The sequence below is a fragment of the Mirounga leonina genome, unplaced genomic scaffold, assembly GCF_011800145.1.
Source record: "Mirounga leonina isolate KUSES-001 unplaced genomic scaffold, KU_Mleo_1.0 Mir_101595, whole genome shotgun sequence".
NCBI lineage: Eukaryota > Metazoa > Chordata > Mammalia > Carnivora > Phocidae > Mirounga > Mirounga leonina.
The window spans coordinates 2,562,198-2,579,334 of NW_023270158.1; the positions used below are offsets into that span (position 1 = coordinate 2,562,198).

General features: G+C 43.8%; 2 protein-coding genes across 3 annotated transcripts in view; both read right to left on the reverse strand.

Annotated features, from left to right (window-relative positions):
• Positions 1-499: 499 nt before the first annotated feature.
• On the reverse strand, positions 500-892 carry LOC118005005 (NADH dehydrogenase [ubiquinone] 1 alpha subcomplex subunit 1-like). Its single transcript, XM_034996689.1, has one exon. The coding sequence runs from the start codon at positions 822-824 to the stop codon at positions 612-614; it is 213 nt and encodes a 70-aa protein (XP_034852580.1). The 5' UTR covers positions 825-892; the 3' UTR covers positions 500-611.
• An 11,739-nt stretch (positions 893-12,631) lies between these two features.
• CTPS2 (CTP synthase 2) overlaps positions 12,632-17,137 on the reverse strand; it is a 98,841-nt gene continuing 94,335 nt past the window's right edge. For both annotated transcript variants that reach the window (XM_035000158.1, XM_035000150.1), the window contains exons 18-19: positions 14,022-14,132; positions 12,632-13,065 (exon numbers count right to left, since the gene is read on the reverse strand). In XM_035000158.1, coding sequence (XP_034856049.1) covers positions 14,063-14,132 — 70 coding nt within the window. In that variant the 3' untranslated portion in view covers positions 12,632-13,065; positions 14,022-14,062. The remainder of the gene's footprint in view (positions 13,066-14,021; positions 14,133-17,137) is intronic.

A 17,137-nucleotide genomic window follows, 5' to 3' on the forward strand; every position in this document is an offset into this window, starting at 1 on the left:
CAGTGGGGAGTCTGCTTCTCCCTCTGTTCCTCCCCCTCTCATGCTCTCTGTCTCCCATTCTCTCTCTCAGATAAATAAATAAAAAATCTTTAAAAAAAAAAAAAAAAGAATTGTGGCACGATACCATCTGTATAAATTTGACACAAACACATGCACAAAACAGCACTGTCAGTGTTTCGGGGTTTATTATACCTTTTTAAGAACATATTTGGGGTGGGATTAAAAAAAATCAGGTGCCTTGGACTGACCACGGAAGGTAGTGAGCCATGAACGAAGATGCATGGTGAACTGAGATCTCTGTGTCAGAAAAAATTTTTAATTAAATAAATAACAAAAGTTAAGTGTTTTACTGACTCGTTCTGGACGACTCCTAAAAAATAAAAGCAATTAGAACAAGAAAAAAAAAAAAAAAACCTTCCCCATATTCCCCACCACCTGAAGAGAACCATTTATATTCCCAATTTTTTTGTCAATGAATTATCATTTTTATTTTTATTTTTTTTACTTTTTTGTTGTTTTTATTATGCACTACATTAATACACTGCATAACCTTCTAGAAGGGGTAGATGAGTATGACTGAGTTACTTTTCATCAATCAGGAAAATGCTTCCTTAATCGATATTCTCCAAACCCTTTGACACATAGTAACGATTAACTCCAGAGACCCGCCTATCTCTTTGCATCAAACTCCACTGATATGGATAATAGGCAACCCTTTTTTCCTTGCCCCCGTTACTGAACCTGTGGATGTGCGCTGTGGCCATGCCCGGGAGGACCAAGCACACGGCCGTGACGCCGATCCCGGGCAGGATCTCGAACCACATCGCAGCGCGGTTGCCAGAGCCAAACCCCTGCCTTCCCGGCCCAGTAAAGGTGACCCGGCCTCGGCCCCCTCCCCGAATTACTTTTTTAAAAAGAAGGCTCCACACCCAACGTGGGGCTCAAATTCATGACCCCGAGGTCAAGAGTTGCATGCTCGGGGCCCCTGGGTGGCTCAGATGGTTAAGCATCTGCCTTCAGCTCAGGTCATGATCCCAGCATTCTGGGATCGAGTCCCGCATCGGGCTCCCTGCCCCTCCCTCTGCCTCCCTCTCTCTTTCCCTCTCTCTCTCTCTCTCTGTCTCTCATGAATAAATAAATAAAATCTTTAAAAAAAAAAAAAAAGAGTTGCATGCTCTACCAACTGAGCCAGCCAGGCGCCCCTTGGTGAGTTACTTTTTAATGTGATTTCATATAGCTATTTTGCACGTAAATGACTTATACTCTTACTGTTTTTCATATAGCTGCATTACATGTAAGTGATTTATAATTTTACCACTTTGTCTTTGATGACTATCATAAAATAGGATTTCTTAAGTTAAATAAGGTATGGCAAAAGGGCTTAAAAAGTTTTTGGCAACACATATGCTCCCTTGCATGGTAAGTCACTTCCAGGTGTGTCTCTGGGTGAAAAAAAGAGATGTCTTATTAAAAAAAAAAAAAAGACATTTTCAGTTATGTGATAAGTATATGCCACCATATTTACCTACCTCTTTGCTGAAGAAAACCTCTGGCGTGGACAAAAAATACATTACCTTGATTGGGTCGGCTGCATTTTCTCACAGCTGTGGAATCCCACCAAGGGCAGTTTGGCCTTCATAATAAGCCTTATTTCTAGGATGTAAATTCGAAGTAGCTTAACCCCTGAAGTTAGTAGCTATCATGTTTAGTTAGTTAGTAGCTATCATGGTTGTCTTCCTGAGTTTCTATGGGTGGCCTAAGAATGAAGTTGCAGTTGAGGAATCAAAGAAAGCAAGATAAAACAAAATAAAAATACCTCAAGCATTTACCTGAGCTGTGCTGTATTTCCATGTGATATTCTAGGTTATATGTTATTTTTCCTTTGATGCTCTTTCTGAATTCTTTCTGCCTGGGCTGAATTGGGTTAAGCTGGCCTGTTTCTGCAAGACCCGAAAGATACCAAAAGCAAATAACTGCTATTCCAAAACTAGCCAAACCATATTGTCTGGCTCCAGATTAAACACAGAGAAAACAGATGCAGAGAAACACTACCACACTCTGATCAAGTGTGATGATCAAGAGGATGCTGTTATGGGGGAGGCTGCCTTCTATCTAATTCAGGTCAGTAGTTTTCCAGGGAGGCCACCCCTGACCAGGCAGTTTGCTCTGAGAATTCAGCTCCATTCTCTCCATGAAGGGGGCTTTGGCTTTGGTGAGTCCCAGCTTTGCAAGATACAAACCATAGGTTAAGGTTAGCCCCGCCCTCATATTCCCCTAATCACTAAGGACAGAAGTAACATTATATATAAACTCTTATTAAGGATGTATTCTGGACACCAAAGCTTCCTATTTCTGTGCCCCCAGCCACAGAGCCTGGCACGCCAGAGAGAACCACTATTGAGCACTTAAAACGGGCTTAGTCTGAATTGAAATGCACTGTTGAGATCAACAGACTAGACGACATGCTAAATTTAAAACAAATGTCCAATAAACATTAAATCTCACTCCTAAATTAAGGAAAACATCATTTACATAGCTATTAGAAAGGCATCCTTTATGTAGCCACTTAAAGGATTTTCTGCTCCAATATTATGGTTCGCCTTTGTTAACTGACATTTTAAAACAACTTTGATTGGGTCATTAGCATTAGAGACTCCCCACCTGCTACAGGCCATTATTCTCTTTTAGATTAGAGAAGAACTATCCTAATATACAATTATTTATTATCAAGCCGGAAATGGCCAGGAATCAAGAGAGCTATAGAAAGGGAGGCTTGGTGCAATTTACGAATTTAATAAATTCCCATCTGCGTAGCATTTCCCACTGTTCATTCAACAGCTGAAAGTCCCATTATTGCTATTATAGAATCCCTTCATAAAACATGTCACAATTTCAGAAATTTACCCAACTCTATTCTAGGTTGGAGCAAATCATTCTTGTGCATGTCCACATGCGTGGGCAGCTTCTCTCGGTAACATAGAAAGCCTTGCATCCATGTCATCACCTCCCCAGTAAGATGCCATGACATTATTCTATCTCGCCATTGAAGCACTCGAAAGAATCAGATGTTACTTGGCTATGAATCTCTTCCTAACTGCCCCTAATATCAGATTGAATTCTCTGAATACAGGACTCCAAGTCACTGTCTAGCACCCACCCTATTAGCAAAGTTGAGTCAAAAAAATGTTTGATTGGGGCACCTGGGTGGCTCAGTCAGTTAAGCATCTGCCTTCGGCTCAGGTCATGATCCCGGGACCCTGGAATGGAGTCCCACATCGGGATCCTTGCTCAGCTGGGAGCCTGCCGCTCCCCCTGCCTGTGCTCTCTCTCTCTCTCTCTCTCTCTGACAAATAAATAAGTAAAATCTTTAAAAATTAAAAAAAATAAAAAATAAATAAAAGTTCCATTTTTTTTCCATTCTAATGATGAGAAGGGCCAAATTTGCTAATCACCAGTAACTTCTACCTGAAATTTGCAAGGAGGTCTGCTATTTTATAAACTATATCCATATCAAGGACAAAATCTTTGAATCACTGTGTTGTACATGTGAAACTAATGTAACACTATGTAACAACTATACTCAGATAAATTTTTTAAAGACAGAATGTAGAAGTACAACACTGGCAATTAGATTTTACTGTCAATGTTATTCTCCTTTGAACGCAAAAATTGCTCATTACTTGCAAATGTCTTTTTGTTTTTTTAAAAGATTTTTACTTATTTATTTGACAGAGAGAGAGACAGAGAGAGAGGGAACACAAGCAGGGGGAGTGGGAGAGGGAGAAGCAGGCTTCCCGCGGAGCAGGGAGCCCGATGCGGGGCTCGATCCCAGGACCCTGGGAACATGACCTGAGCTGAAGGCAGACGCTTAACGACTGAGCCACCCAGGCGCCCCACTTGCAAATGTTCTTAAGGAGAATCTGAAAGGACCTGCCAAGTAAATTTCCTCTACAACGGTCCTGCGTAGAGAGTGACAAATGCTAGAACAGCAAACCCAACTGACTGACATCTTCTCTCTGTTTAAGAATGCAATGCAGCATCTGGAGAATTCTAAGGAAGAAAGAAGGAAGTACTTTCTCAAAATCCAGAGGCAAAGGTAGGGCTAGAGGACCTGGAGAGCCACCAGAAAAAAACAGCAAGAAGGCCGACTACCAAATCCAATAGCAAGCCTCATACATGACTGCAATATACTGCTTTCAGCTTGTTGGGGAGGAAGAATTCCTGTCCCCTCAAAGGTCCTTCTGGCTGGACTAAGAATCATATTGACATGAGGCAGATTAACAGAAGAAAATCAAATTTAACAGGCATACATACGGGGAATCCATGTAGACATGGAAATTCCAAAAACAGTCAGGCAAAATGAGGTCTATATGTCATTCTGAACCAAGGAGGGGCGGGTAGGGGTCTGGGAGTTCAGAAGAAAGGAATGCATTTCACAGGGTGGTAAGAAGAGCAGAGGTTTAGTAATTATGTTTGCCCTACCATCCAGATGGGTCACTCAGATAAAATTTATCTCTGTTAATAACCCTTATTCTGGGAAAACCCCCAATTTAGATTCTTCTGTGTGGTTAAGGGAGGGACAAGTTTCTCTTGAGACTCCTGCAGAGTTTCAAGTACCTTCAGCTCAAAATAATCCACATGCCAAAGTGGCACATTCTGGGGGGGGGGGTGTCTGTCCTGAACCCCTTCACATCTCAAACACAAAGATATTCATAACCCAACGTGAGATGCATTGAGATATTAATATATATACTTGTGCTTTGTGACACATACCCAGGGATTCTGCCATGAGCAAGTGATAGATCTGTACATCCTCTTTATACAGAATCTAGAGCTGTGTTGTATAATTGCTATAGCATTTGGTAGTATAATATAACATTATACTACTGAAGTTAATACATATAATATTATACTACTAAAATTAATTTCATCTGTTTCTTTCTACTTTTTAATATGGCCACCAGAAAATGTCAAATAATACATGTGGCTCACATTTTATTTTATTTTATTTTATTTTACGTTTTGTTTTTTGGATAGCACTGGTCTAGAGAGCAGCTGGGGTAGAGCAGGGAAGAGAAAAAAGATCGTGGAGCTATTCTAAAGTCTAGGGTGGGAAGCTGGGTTTCTCACCACCAAAGCCTCTCTGCCTGTTAGTGAGAATACAGAGAGCCCTCACAATGACTCACAATTTTCAGGATGCTCCAGATGGAGGAAGTGGGCTCACTATGTTTCGAGTGCATCCTTGGGAAATGTTTGGAGTAGCCAATGACTGGCCATGCCAGTGTTTTTCTTTTTTTTTTTAAAGATTTTATTTATTTATTTGACAGAGAGAGATACAGTGAGAGAGGGAACACAAGCAGGGGGAGTGGGAGAGGGAGAAGCAGACACCCCGCAGAGCAGGGAGCCCGATGTGGGGCTCGATCCCAGGACCCTGGGATCAGGACCTGAGCCGAAGGCAGACGCTTAACGACTGAGCCACCCAGACGCTCCCCTGCCAGTGTTTCTAACATAAAGATGCATCTACTCTACTCCTACTCATCCTTCAGGATTCATTTCAAGCATCATATTGGGCCCTCCCCCAGCCAGACCACATCCTGCAGGTCTTCCATATTCTCTGCTGCATCAGTTGAGGGCTGGACCCACAGCATGCGCACAATATCCGTCACAAGCTGAACCTTTCCCCTGTACATTTTTTATTAGTCCATAATTATTCTTTTCTCACTAAAGAGAGAAATATAATTTCATCCAAAATAAGAACGCTGCTTAAACATTATGATAAAACAATCACCTTTGCATGGTACATAGCAGGCAGGACCCAGAACAATTTGATAAAACAGCCTCCAGGGAAGGGAACAAGGTGGCTGAAGAAAGAAGTTGAAGAGAGACTTTTCTGTAGTCTTTCAATGTGGGACCTCATGTCAGGAATTCTTCTAGAACCTTTTAAAGAACATGTCTTCACTATATAGAAAAAAGATTTTGAAAACCGAGACCCCATCGGAGACTTGTACAGTTTTCTTGTCGCACTCCTTTCGGATAACAGTCAACAAACTTATTCTGTGAAGCACCAGAGAGTAATGTTTTAGGCTTTGTGGGTCTCCAACAACTATTCAGCTCTGCCCTAGTAGCAGGAAAGCAGCCATAGACAATAGCAAAAAAAAAAAATGGGTGCAGCTGTGTGCCAATGGAGCTTTACTGACAAAACTAGGTGGCATTTAGCCTATGGCTCTAGCGTGCCACCCCCCTGCTTTACATAGTGCCGCCTTCGAACAGTAAAGTGCAATCGTGCTTTTTACTGCTTCATTCTTTTTTTTTTTTAAAGATTTATTTATTTATTTATTTGACAGAGAGAGACACAGCGAGAGAGGGAACACAAGCAGGGGGAGTGGGAGAGGGAGAAACAGGCTTCCCACGGAGCAGGGAGCCCGATGTGGGGCTTGATCCCAGGACCCTGGGATCATGACCTGCGCTGAAGGCAGACGCTTAACAATTGAGCCACCCAGGCGCCCCTACTTCTTCATTCTTAAGCAGGTTAAAACAGATCTCCTTTCAACCCAAGTTAAAGAGTTATGCTTAGGAAGGTTGAAACAAAGGAAAGATAATGGAGAGCAGAAGAAAAACAACACTGAGTTTATGGGATAAAACCACGGAGTTGTGATATTCACTCAGAAGAGCAAAAGTGTTGGGTGGCTCAGTCAGTTAAGCGCCCCACTCTTGGTTTCTGCTCAGGTCATGATCTCAGGCTCTTGGGATTGAGCCCCAAGTTGGGCCCTGTGCTCACCAGGGAGTCTGCATCTTTCCCTCTCCCTCTGCCTCTCCCCTCGCTCATGCTTTCTCTCTCTCTCGCTCTAATAAATAAATAAATCTAAAAGAAAGAAAGAATAAAAAGAATAAGTGTTTCAAAACCCATGAAAAACTCTCATCCTATCAGATATTTTCCTGGTATGAATCAATGGTGGCAACGAAGAAGTCACTTTCTGGGTGGAAAATTACTTCTGGGAGCACCTGGGTGGCTCAGCTGGTTAAGCATCTGCCTTCAGCTCAGGTCATGATCCCAGAGTCCTGGGATCAAGCCCTGCATCGGGCTCCCTGCTCACTGGGGAGTCTGCTTCTCCCTCTCACTGTCACTCTGTGCTTGCTCACGCGGTTTCTCTCTCTCTCTCTGTCTCTCTCAAATAGAATCTTAAAAAAAAAAAAGAAAGAAAATTACTTCTGAGTCTTCAAACTTCTCAAGTTTGACATTTAAACAATGTATACTTGTGCAGGGGTGCACAGTTGGTTAACTCTTGGCTTCAGCTCAGGTTATGATCTCAAGGTTGTGAGATCGAGCCCCACATCGGGTTCTCCTCAGTGCAAAGTCTGCTTGAGAGTTTCTCTCCCTCTCCGTCTGCCCCTCCTGCTCCTGCTTGCTCTCTTTCTAAAAATAAATAAATAGGGGCGCCTGGGTGGTTCAGGTGGTTAAGCGTCTGCCTTCCGCTCAGGTCATGATCCCAGGGTCCTGCGATCGAGCCCCGCATCGGGCTCCCTGCTTAGCAGGAGGCCTGCTGTTCCCTCTCCCGCTCCCCCTGCTTGTGTTCCCTCTCTCGCTGTGTCTCTCTCTGTCAAATAAATAAAATCTTTTAAAAATAAATAAATAATGCATATATATATGTATATATGCTTGTGCAAATAAATTCAGAAATTGCTACTCCAGAAATTTATATAGTTTCAAATAATATTAATCTCTTGCCATTAAATTCTCTACATAAGTGACCATTATAACAAGTAGTCTCATCATCCTGGCCTGTGGCATGTGATGAGGTTTCTCTAGTTCACAGAAACCCCTTGAGAGGGTGATTCAGCGTGGAAAAGTGTAGTTTCCTGGTAGACTGACACCAGCCCCCAGGTTCTAGGCTTTTATCTTACTCAATATCGAATACTCTCAGCATATTATGAAAGCATAGTCTCCCCCAGGGGAAACAAATCAAAACAATACGTCTATTTTCTTTTTTTTTTTTAAGATTTTATTTATTTATTCATGAGAGACAGAGAGAGAGAGAGGCAGAGGGAGAAGCAGGCTCCCAAGGAGCAGAGAGCCCGATGCGGGACTCGATCCCAGGACCCTGGGATCCTGACCTGAGCCGAAGGCAGACGCTTAACCATCTGAGCCACCCAGGCACCCGCTCATTTTTTTTTTTTAAGATTTTATTTATTTATTTGATAGAGAGAGCACACAAGCAGGGGGAGCAGCAGGCAGAGGGAGAGGGAGAAGCAGGCTCCCTGCTGAGCCAGGAGCCCGATGCGGGTCTCGATCCCAGGACCCCGGGATCATGACCTGAGCCGAAGGCAGACGCCCAACCATCTGAGCCACCCAGGCGCCCACAATATGTCTATTTTCTTTCTTTCTTTTTTTTTTTTTTTTAAGATTTTTATTTATTTATTTGACAGAGAGACACAGCGAGAGAGGGAACACAAGCAGGGGGAGTGGGAGAGGGAGAAGCAGGCTTCCCGCAGAGCAGGGAGCCAGACGTGGGGCTCGATCCCAGGACCCTGGGATCATGACCTGAGCCGAAGGCAGACGCTTAACGACTGAGCCACCCAGGCGCCCCACGTCTATTTTCAAAACAATTTCTTGTTCAAGGAAAAATGGGAAGTTTAAAACTTGACAGTGAGGCTTAAAAATGAACCATGTAATCACACAGTGCCACCTGCATTCCCCAGCTTTTCACCAGTATTCTCAGAGGAGAAGGTAGTGATGTAGGAAAGACGATGTTAGGGTTCAAAGCCGACGGCCAAGAAAGAAATCTTGAGACGTCCTTGGGGCAAAAAGGTGGTTTTATTAAAGCACGGGGACAGGACCCGTGGGCAGAAAGAGCCGCACCGGGATCATGAGGAGTGGCCCATTATATACTTTCAAGTTGGGAGGGGGTTAGGGAGAGCGTAAGTCTCTAAGGAATTTTGGAAGCAAGGTTTCCAGGACCTTGAGGGTCTAGCTATTGTTGGGAAAAGGTCCTTTATTACTGTCTAATAAAACCTGAGTCACGAGACCCTTCGGATGTATATCGGTGGGTCATATGCTTGGGGGATGATTGCCAACATGTATCTTGGGGGGTTTAGCGATAAAGGAAGTTTCCAAAGGAATTTTTATACATGAAAGTAGACTTATAGGATCCTGGGGGGGGAGGGGGCGGGCTAGGATTGCCTTTTGTCCTTAACAAAGTATTAACATCGAGGCAGCTGAGTCCCTAGAGGAATGTCATTCTGCCTACTTCAAGGACTTGTCAGTGGGCTCTAGGTAGTAAGGAAACTTAATAATTTTTCTTCTGCCTTTGTTTCCCATATCAGTAGTACCAAGACAGCTACCAGGATGGAAAATGAGCCCCATCCCAGAGAGAGAAAACTGAATGGCATCCATAGATTTACCACCGTGTTTTAGAGATCTTCATGGACATGAACCTTAAAGACTAAAGCCTAATGGCAAAAAGCAGCTCACCAAGTTCACGTTCTATTTCCATCAAAGCCTGGGATAGAAGATACCCCCTTACCTAAAAAACAGATTAACGGGAGAAAAACAAACAGCAGTTTAACGACCTGTACACAAACGGTAACTTCTACTCAGTTTTCAGAGCTTTTCCTATGTCTGCTATTTCTTTAAAATCAGCCTAGATGAATTCTTATACCAAAGAGACATATTTTGGGGGTGCTGGGGAGGAAGACCTTCCTCTGCTCTTCAAGGTCCTTCTAGCAGGACTAAGAATCGAATTGACGTGAGACAGATTAACAGGAGAAAATAAAATTTAATAGCATACTTAGGGGAATCGACACAGATAGGGAAATTCCAAAGACAAGGAGGCACCATGGAAGCTTATAGGAGCTAAGGAGAGGTGGAGGTGTCTGAGGACACAAAGGGGAGAGAGCTCATTAGCAGGAAGGTGAAAGGAGATGTTTTGAAAAACAAGGTTGCCCTGTTATGCAGACAAGGTTCTTAGATAAAAGGGAGTCTCTGTTAATAGCTTTCTTCCTCGTACAGGCTTTCCTTTCCAATGTAAAATTAGGCTGTTGAAGGGGAGGCGGAGAGCTTTTCCTGCATCTGCTAGGTTTTGATGACTTTTAACTCATCTTTATGCCAAAGCGGCCCGTCTTGGGGCACCCTGCCCCGGACCCCTACGAGGGCAAATTTTGCTCCTCTTCGTTTCCCCCAGCACCTGATACCATGTGTGGCTCCTGCTGAGGGCTCAAGATACATTTCTTGAATGAATGATTTATAATAACTTTCTATGTGTTCACGTCCCACGGTTGCTGACTATCCTGAGCAGCCACGCTACTACCATTAAGCCTTCAGTGGATTCCAAGGTCAAGGTGTGTCTCCAAAAGAGGAAAACCTCATGTAGTAACAACAAAAGGGCTGGTTTATTTTTATTTTTTTAAAGATTTTATTTATTTGGGGGCGCCTGGGTGGCTCAGTTGGTTAAGCAACTGCCTTCAGCTCAGGTCATGATCCTGGAGTCCCGGGATCGAGTCCCGGATCGGGCTCCCAGCTCAGCAGGGAGTCTGCTTCTCCCTCTGACCCTCCCCCCTCTCATGCTCTCTCTATCTCATTCTCTCTCTCAAATAAATAAATAAAATCTTTAAAAAAAAAGATTTTATTTATTTGACAGAGAGAGACACAGCGAGAGAAGAAACACAAGCAGGGGGAGTGGGAGAAGGAGAAGCAGGCTTCCCGCCGAGCAGGGAGCCCGATGTGGGGCTCGATCCCAGGACCCTGAGATCATGACCTGAGCCGAAGGCAGTCGATTGACGACTGAGCCACCCAGGCGCCCCAAAGGGCTGGTTTATTGTTTTTAAGTGCCCTTCTTCTGGTCCTATTTACATGCATCATTAGCCCACAGTGAAAGCACTCTGGTATAAGTGACTTTAGAGATCATAATCATCACAATCGAAAACTTCCATTTAAGCCACGCTACCCCTTTGTGATGGTAAAGTATTCCCCCAGTGCTCAAGTCCCTCTCTCTATGAGGCCTATTCCGGCTTTTTTTTTTTTTTTAAAGATTTTTATTTACTTATTCATGAGAAACAGAGGCAGGGGCAGAGGCAGAGGCAGAAGGAGAAGCAGGCTCCCTGCAGAACAGGGAGCCCGATGCGGGGCTCGATCCCAGGACCCCGGGATCATGACCTGAGCCGAAGGCAGACGCTTAATAAGTGAGCCACCCAGGCGCCCCCCGGCTTTTAACCTACCTCGTGGGCTTTTCATTTGGAGCCTCTTGTGATCTCCGTTACAAATTTCACAAGTGCAGCTCTAAAGCTCTGTAATATTTTTGTTTACCAGAATTATTCATTTCACTTCTGCCTGTGTTCGGTAGATGAATTTTCTGTAGCATCTTACAAAAACAACGTTGTAACACCTTACAGCATCAAGTGAAAAAAGTTAAAAGGCCAAAGACAACACACTCAAAACAATTAACTGAGCAGTTAAAATATTTAAGGTAGAGTCAGGAAGCTCAGATGTGAGCAACAACTCTCCTCTCAAGCGCATTCAACGGGGACATCAGGACGCCGACTGGAAACAGGTGTCGATTGCACAATGTTGCGAACGTACCTGATGCCCCTGAACTGTTCACTTGAAAAAGTTTAATTCTAGGGACGCCTGGGTGGCTCAGTTGGTTAAGCGTCTACCTTTGGCTCAGGTCATGATCCCAGGGTCCTGGGATCGAGTCCCGCATCCAGCTCCCTGCTCGGCGGGAAGCCTGTTTCTCCCTCCCCACTCCCCCTGCTTGTTTTCCCTCTCTCGCTGTCTCTCTCTCTGTCAAAAAATAAATAAAATCTTAAAAAAAAAAAAAAGAAATAATAAGGGCACCTGGGTGGCTCAGTTGGTTAAGCAGCTGCCTTCGGCTCAGGTCATGATCCCAGAGTTCCGGGATGGAGCCCCGCATCGAGCTCTCTGCTCAGCGGGGAGCCTGCTTCTCCCTCTCCCTCTGTGCTCTCTCTCAAATAAATAAATAAAAATCTTTTTTAAATAAATAAATTAATTAAATAAAATGGTTAATTCCAGGGATGCCTGGGTGGCTCAGTCGGTTAAACGTCTGTCTTTGGCTCTAGTCATGATCCTGGGGTCCTGGGATCAAGCCCCTCGTTGGGCTCCCTGCTCAGCAGGGAGTCTGCTTCTCCCTCTCCCTCTGCCCCTCCCCCCCATGCTCTCTCTGTCTCAAATAAATAAATAAAATCTTTTTAAGAAATTAAATGGTTAATTCTAAAAAAATTAAAAATAGGGCACCTGGGTGGCTCAGTTGGTTAAGCGACTGCCTTCGGCTCAGGTCATGATCCCAGGGTCCTGGGATCGAGTCCCGCATCGGGCTCCCTGCTCAGCAGGGCGTCTGCTTCTCCCTCTGACCTTCCCCCCCTCTCATGCTCTCTCTCTATCTCATTCTCTCTCAAATAAATAAATAAAATCTTCCCCAAAAAATAAAAATAAAAATAAATAAAAAATAATAAAAAATAATAAAAATAAAATGGTTAATTATGTGAATTATGCCTCAATGAATATACATATATAATATATATTTGTATGTCCCTTTACATTCTGCCCACCTGCGGCGAGGGTCTTACTTGCCCCCGCCGCAGTCTTGGACATGTTTAATTTTATTTTTAGCTAAAAATAAACAGGATGACAAACTAAAAGAAGCTTGGGCCTCACACAAACCTGTGGTTGAGCTCCAGGTCACAGAACGACTCCTGTTTGACTCAAAATTCACTGTGGCATGTGCCCTGCCACCTTTCTCATACAGCACAGTGAAGGCTCAGTTACCCGGATCCTTGCTCACTGCCGGGACATCACCATATGCCGGACAAAACACAAACACGCTTTCTCCCCCGTGAGGTTGCTGGGAAAAGTTTAATCGGCTACAGAAATTTGTGAGAACCAAAGGCCACCTCTGGACTGAAAAGGAAAGTAGCCCTTTGGTTCTGGTTTATCTATTATTAGATCCCCTTCGAGGCTTTACATCCATGTTTGGTGGAAAATAGAGTGATTTTTTAAGAGTGTGGTGATTTCCTCTGATAGTTCCTTCATCCTGGCTTCAGTTACTTCAGAGCCTTAAAAAACAGAAGGATATAAGTATTAGCAACATCAGAAACTGAATAATGTAAGTCTTTCAAGTACCTCCAGCTAGTCTTTGCACCATTTTGGTTTGCTCCTATAGGTCTCCATGTTTGAGGCAAACCGAAATAGAGAGAGGTATGCGTTCCCTGGTGAACATGAATATCCTCCTTCTAAGTGAAATGAAGAGAGCTCATACTGGAGCAATTAACTCTATACATTTGCCAGAAAAGAGAGCTGCTCATCCACTTCAAGGCCTGCCATACCACTAGAGTTATCCCAGGCAGCATCAGCCTCTGAGCTTGAATTTAATAAAGTTATCCAGGCTGCTATCCTCCCTCAGAAAGCCTAAAAGAGCCGTGGAGAAAATACACTGCCCTCAGAAGCTGAGCCAGTCTCTGGCATCTCCCTACAAAGAAATAAAATACTATTTTATTTTATACAAATCCATGGAAATCTGTTTCTCCATGAATGACCTAAACCAGGGGTCAGCAAGCTGCTTTTGTAAATAAAGTTTTATTGGGACACAGCCATGCCCATTCCTTTATGTATTGGCTACGCCTGCTTTCCCCCTCTAATGGCCAAGTAGAATAGTTGCAGCAGAGACTGCAGGCTCACAAATCCTAAAATATTTACTATCTGGCCCTTTACAGAGCAAATTTTGGTGATCTATGACAACTCTAACCACTCTAGCCTCCAGATACACATTTAGAGGTGCACTTACAGATTTATTCCTGGCCTCAGGTGCATTCCAGTTTCCCACAAGCACGATCGGCTGTCAGGTCTGTCCTAACTATGCTCGGGATGCTCATATTTGCTGCCTATGCCAGGCAAATGGGAGCATCCCGCGAGAGCAAAATCCTGCAAGGCAAGTCCTATAATGGTCCCTTCTCCACCAGGACAACAGCTTGTCTGTAAGACAAACAGAGACTACTTGAGGTTTCCATCTTACCTGCTCAGGCAGTCCTGATTATTCCCAGTCCTGTGCTGGTTTCAGCTGATTTCCAACTCGGCTATTCTTGGCTCTGAAAAGCTATCATCACTGGCATCGCTGTATCTATCACTAGATCAAAAGAGGAACGAATTTAGCAAGGTGTAAAAAACCCTGGACCATTATTCTATTTGCAATTCAAAACACATTCCATAATTAATCTCCACTCAGAGAAAATGCTAAGCGATATTCTACTACCACTTTCTAGTCACGGCAAAAAGAGGTTAGTCCAACCACACACAATGATCTTCTGTCAGAGGAGTTGATCACTTGCTTTCATCTTAAGTTGGAAGCAACTTATTCAGAAAATTTATAAAAGCATTTCTTTTTTTTTTTTTTTAAGATTTTATTTATTTATTTGAGAGAGAGAGAATGAGAGAGAACACATGAGAGGGGGGAGGGTCAGAGGGAGAAGCAGACTCCCTGCCGAGCAGGGAGCCCGATGTGGGACTCGATCCCGGGACTCCAGGATCATGACCTGAGCTGAAGGCAGTCGCTTAACCAACTGAGCCACCCAGGCGCCCTATAAAAGCATTTCAATTTAGATTGAAATTTATAATCTTCTGAAGGCCACTAATATAGGCCAGCAGCATGAAAGTTTTCCATTGCAACAAACATTTTCATACGTCCAAGGGCTTCAGAAATAATTTCCACAATTATGGCTATTTTCACATTAGAAGCTTTATGGGATGCTCCGACTACCTTGAGTCACATGTAGTATTCAAAATAGGACCAATGACTGACGAAGATGCTGCCATGCTGGGTTCCCTCAGAAGTACACCTTCTCCATGACAGAGCCCTGCAACTGTAGTTTTGCTTTGAGCCATGGGCTCAGGTTGGGGTTCCTCCTGCTCGGTTCCAAATCAATCAGCAAGTAAATCAACTTCACAGGAGTTCTACTGATCTATGGAGATGACGTTGTCAGGAAGTAAGTGTTTTATGACTGACCCATTCCTAGCCTTGACCAACTGTTTGCTGACTTACAGCAATAGAAGTCTGAATTCCATAACACGTGAAAATCCACTCTTTCTTTCTTTCTTTCTTTCTTTCGTTCTTTCTTTTTTTTTAAGGAGGAAAGCGAACTGAAGAAACCCTCTGCTGACACGTTAGGAAGCAAAGATTTACTCTAAACATATTGAGCGTGTATCAATAAATAGGTCAACAAAAATGTAAAAGACAACCTCACTCTCCTCCCCTGACAAAAATATTTTGTATTTTTGAACAAAATACTGGAAAGGCTGTGGGCGCGGGGCTCGAGTATGGAGAGGAGATAGAAGAGCATTGAGAATTGGCAGAAAAGACATGTTAGATAAACATATAAATCAACAGATCCTCAAAACAATCAAGAAGATACCTCCTACTTAGATTTTAGAGCAGGAAAATCACTTCTGTTACAAAAGGGTTTCCAATAAAGAAAACACAGGAATAACTAAATAATTTTTTTAACTGCCCCCCCCCCCCCCCCCCAGGGAGCCTGGGTGGCTCAGTTGGTTAAGCAACTGCCTTCGGCTCAGGTCATGATCCTGGGGTCCTGGGATCGAACCCCGCATCAGGCTCCCTGCTCAGCCGGAAGCCTGCTTCTCCCTCTCCCACTCCCCCTACTGTGTTCCCCCTCACGCTGTCTCTCTCTCTCTCTGTCAGTTAAATAAGTAAATAAAATCTTTAAAAAAAAACTGCCCCCAAAAGTTGGTATGTCCTTCCTTATCCATACACTCTCATTACACAAATGTCGAATCCTTCCTGGTTCTGTGTGACAAAAAGGGAATTGGAAGTTGCACTCAACTTCCTCTGGGAGAAGAAATGAAGGTTAGGGTGTTCAAGTGATTCACCCAGCACACAGCTCATTTGAGGTGGGGTCAGCATCCCCATCATGCCAACCCAGGCCACAAGCTCAAGTCTAAGCTGGGCTGCAATGTGCCAGCAGGCACCTTGGGGCATGTCCCCTGACTCCACAAATGAGAAGGCCAAAAGAGCCAAGGAACTCCCATTTTCTCAGGCATCAGATGTTACACCTGCTTCCTTCCCGACCTCGGAGCCCAGAGAAGAGTAAGGTGGGCCCACATCTTCCCCCTCACACTCCTGGTTGTACTATTTATTAGCCACATATCTTTGGACTGGTCACTTGACTCCTGAGAGTCTAGGGGAAAAGTAGTAACAATACCTACAACCTCACCAAAATGTTATGAGGGCCAAAAGGGAATGTCTAAATGTGCTCTGAAGACTACATAAAAATGTAAACCGTCGTTGTTTATGAGAGTTACATATTTATAACATGGCATCTCTCAAAAAGTCATGGAAATATGAAGAAGTCACAAAAACTGCCAATTGCATGCTTTTCAGAATTGCTTTTTTTTTAAGATTTTATTTATTTATTTGAGAGAGAATGAGATGGAGAGAGAGCGCATGAGAGGGGGGAGGGTCAGAGGGAGAAGCAGACTCCCCGCTGAGCAGGGAGCCCGATGCGGGACTTGATCCCAGGCCTCCAGGATCATGACCTGAGCCAAAGGCAGTCGCTTAACCAACTGAGCCACCCAGGCGCCCCAGAATTGCTTCTTGTCCCAAATAATTCCCTGCCCACATTAGCCAGCAGAGTAGGGTGGGTCTGTTTCTAACCTAAGGGCCCTCATTTCTGTCTGATGGCTGGCTCCCCCAAACTCGGACAACACATCAAAATGGCAGGGGGAGACTCAGCTTGAGTTTAGTCATTTCTAAGGCAAATGAGCGGGTTTGGTGATTCTTTTTCTTTTCCTATGTGTCAGGGGCCAGAAGTAGGACAATGAAATAAACCATGGCACTCAAGAACAGAATCATTAAAATAGGCATTGCTGCTCAACGTGCTGATTTCAGGGCATCCACGTGCCAGCAAAAAGCAAGCGCTAGGAATAAAATGTGGATCATTACCACACACGGAACAGCAGCGGCTCTGGCACGTTCAGGAAAATGTGAATGCTACTCTGTGCTGCGTCTGACTTAGGGGTTCATTTGAGTTTCACACAGAACAAACTTAAAGAAGTCATAAGATATACTTGTCTGAGTATATTTTCACTTAATTCACGACATCTCAGCTCTATCTTAAG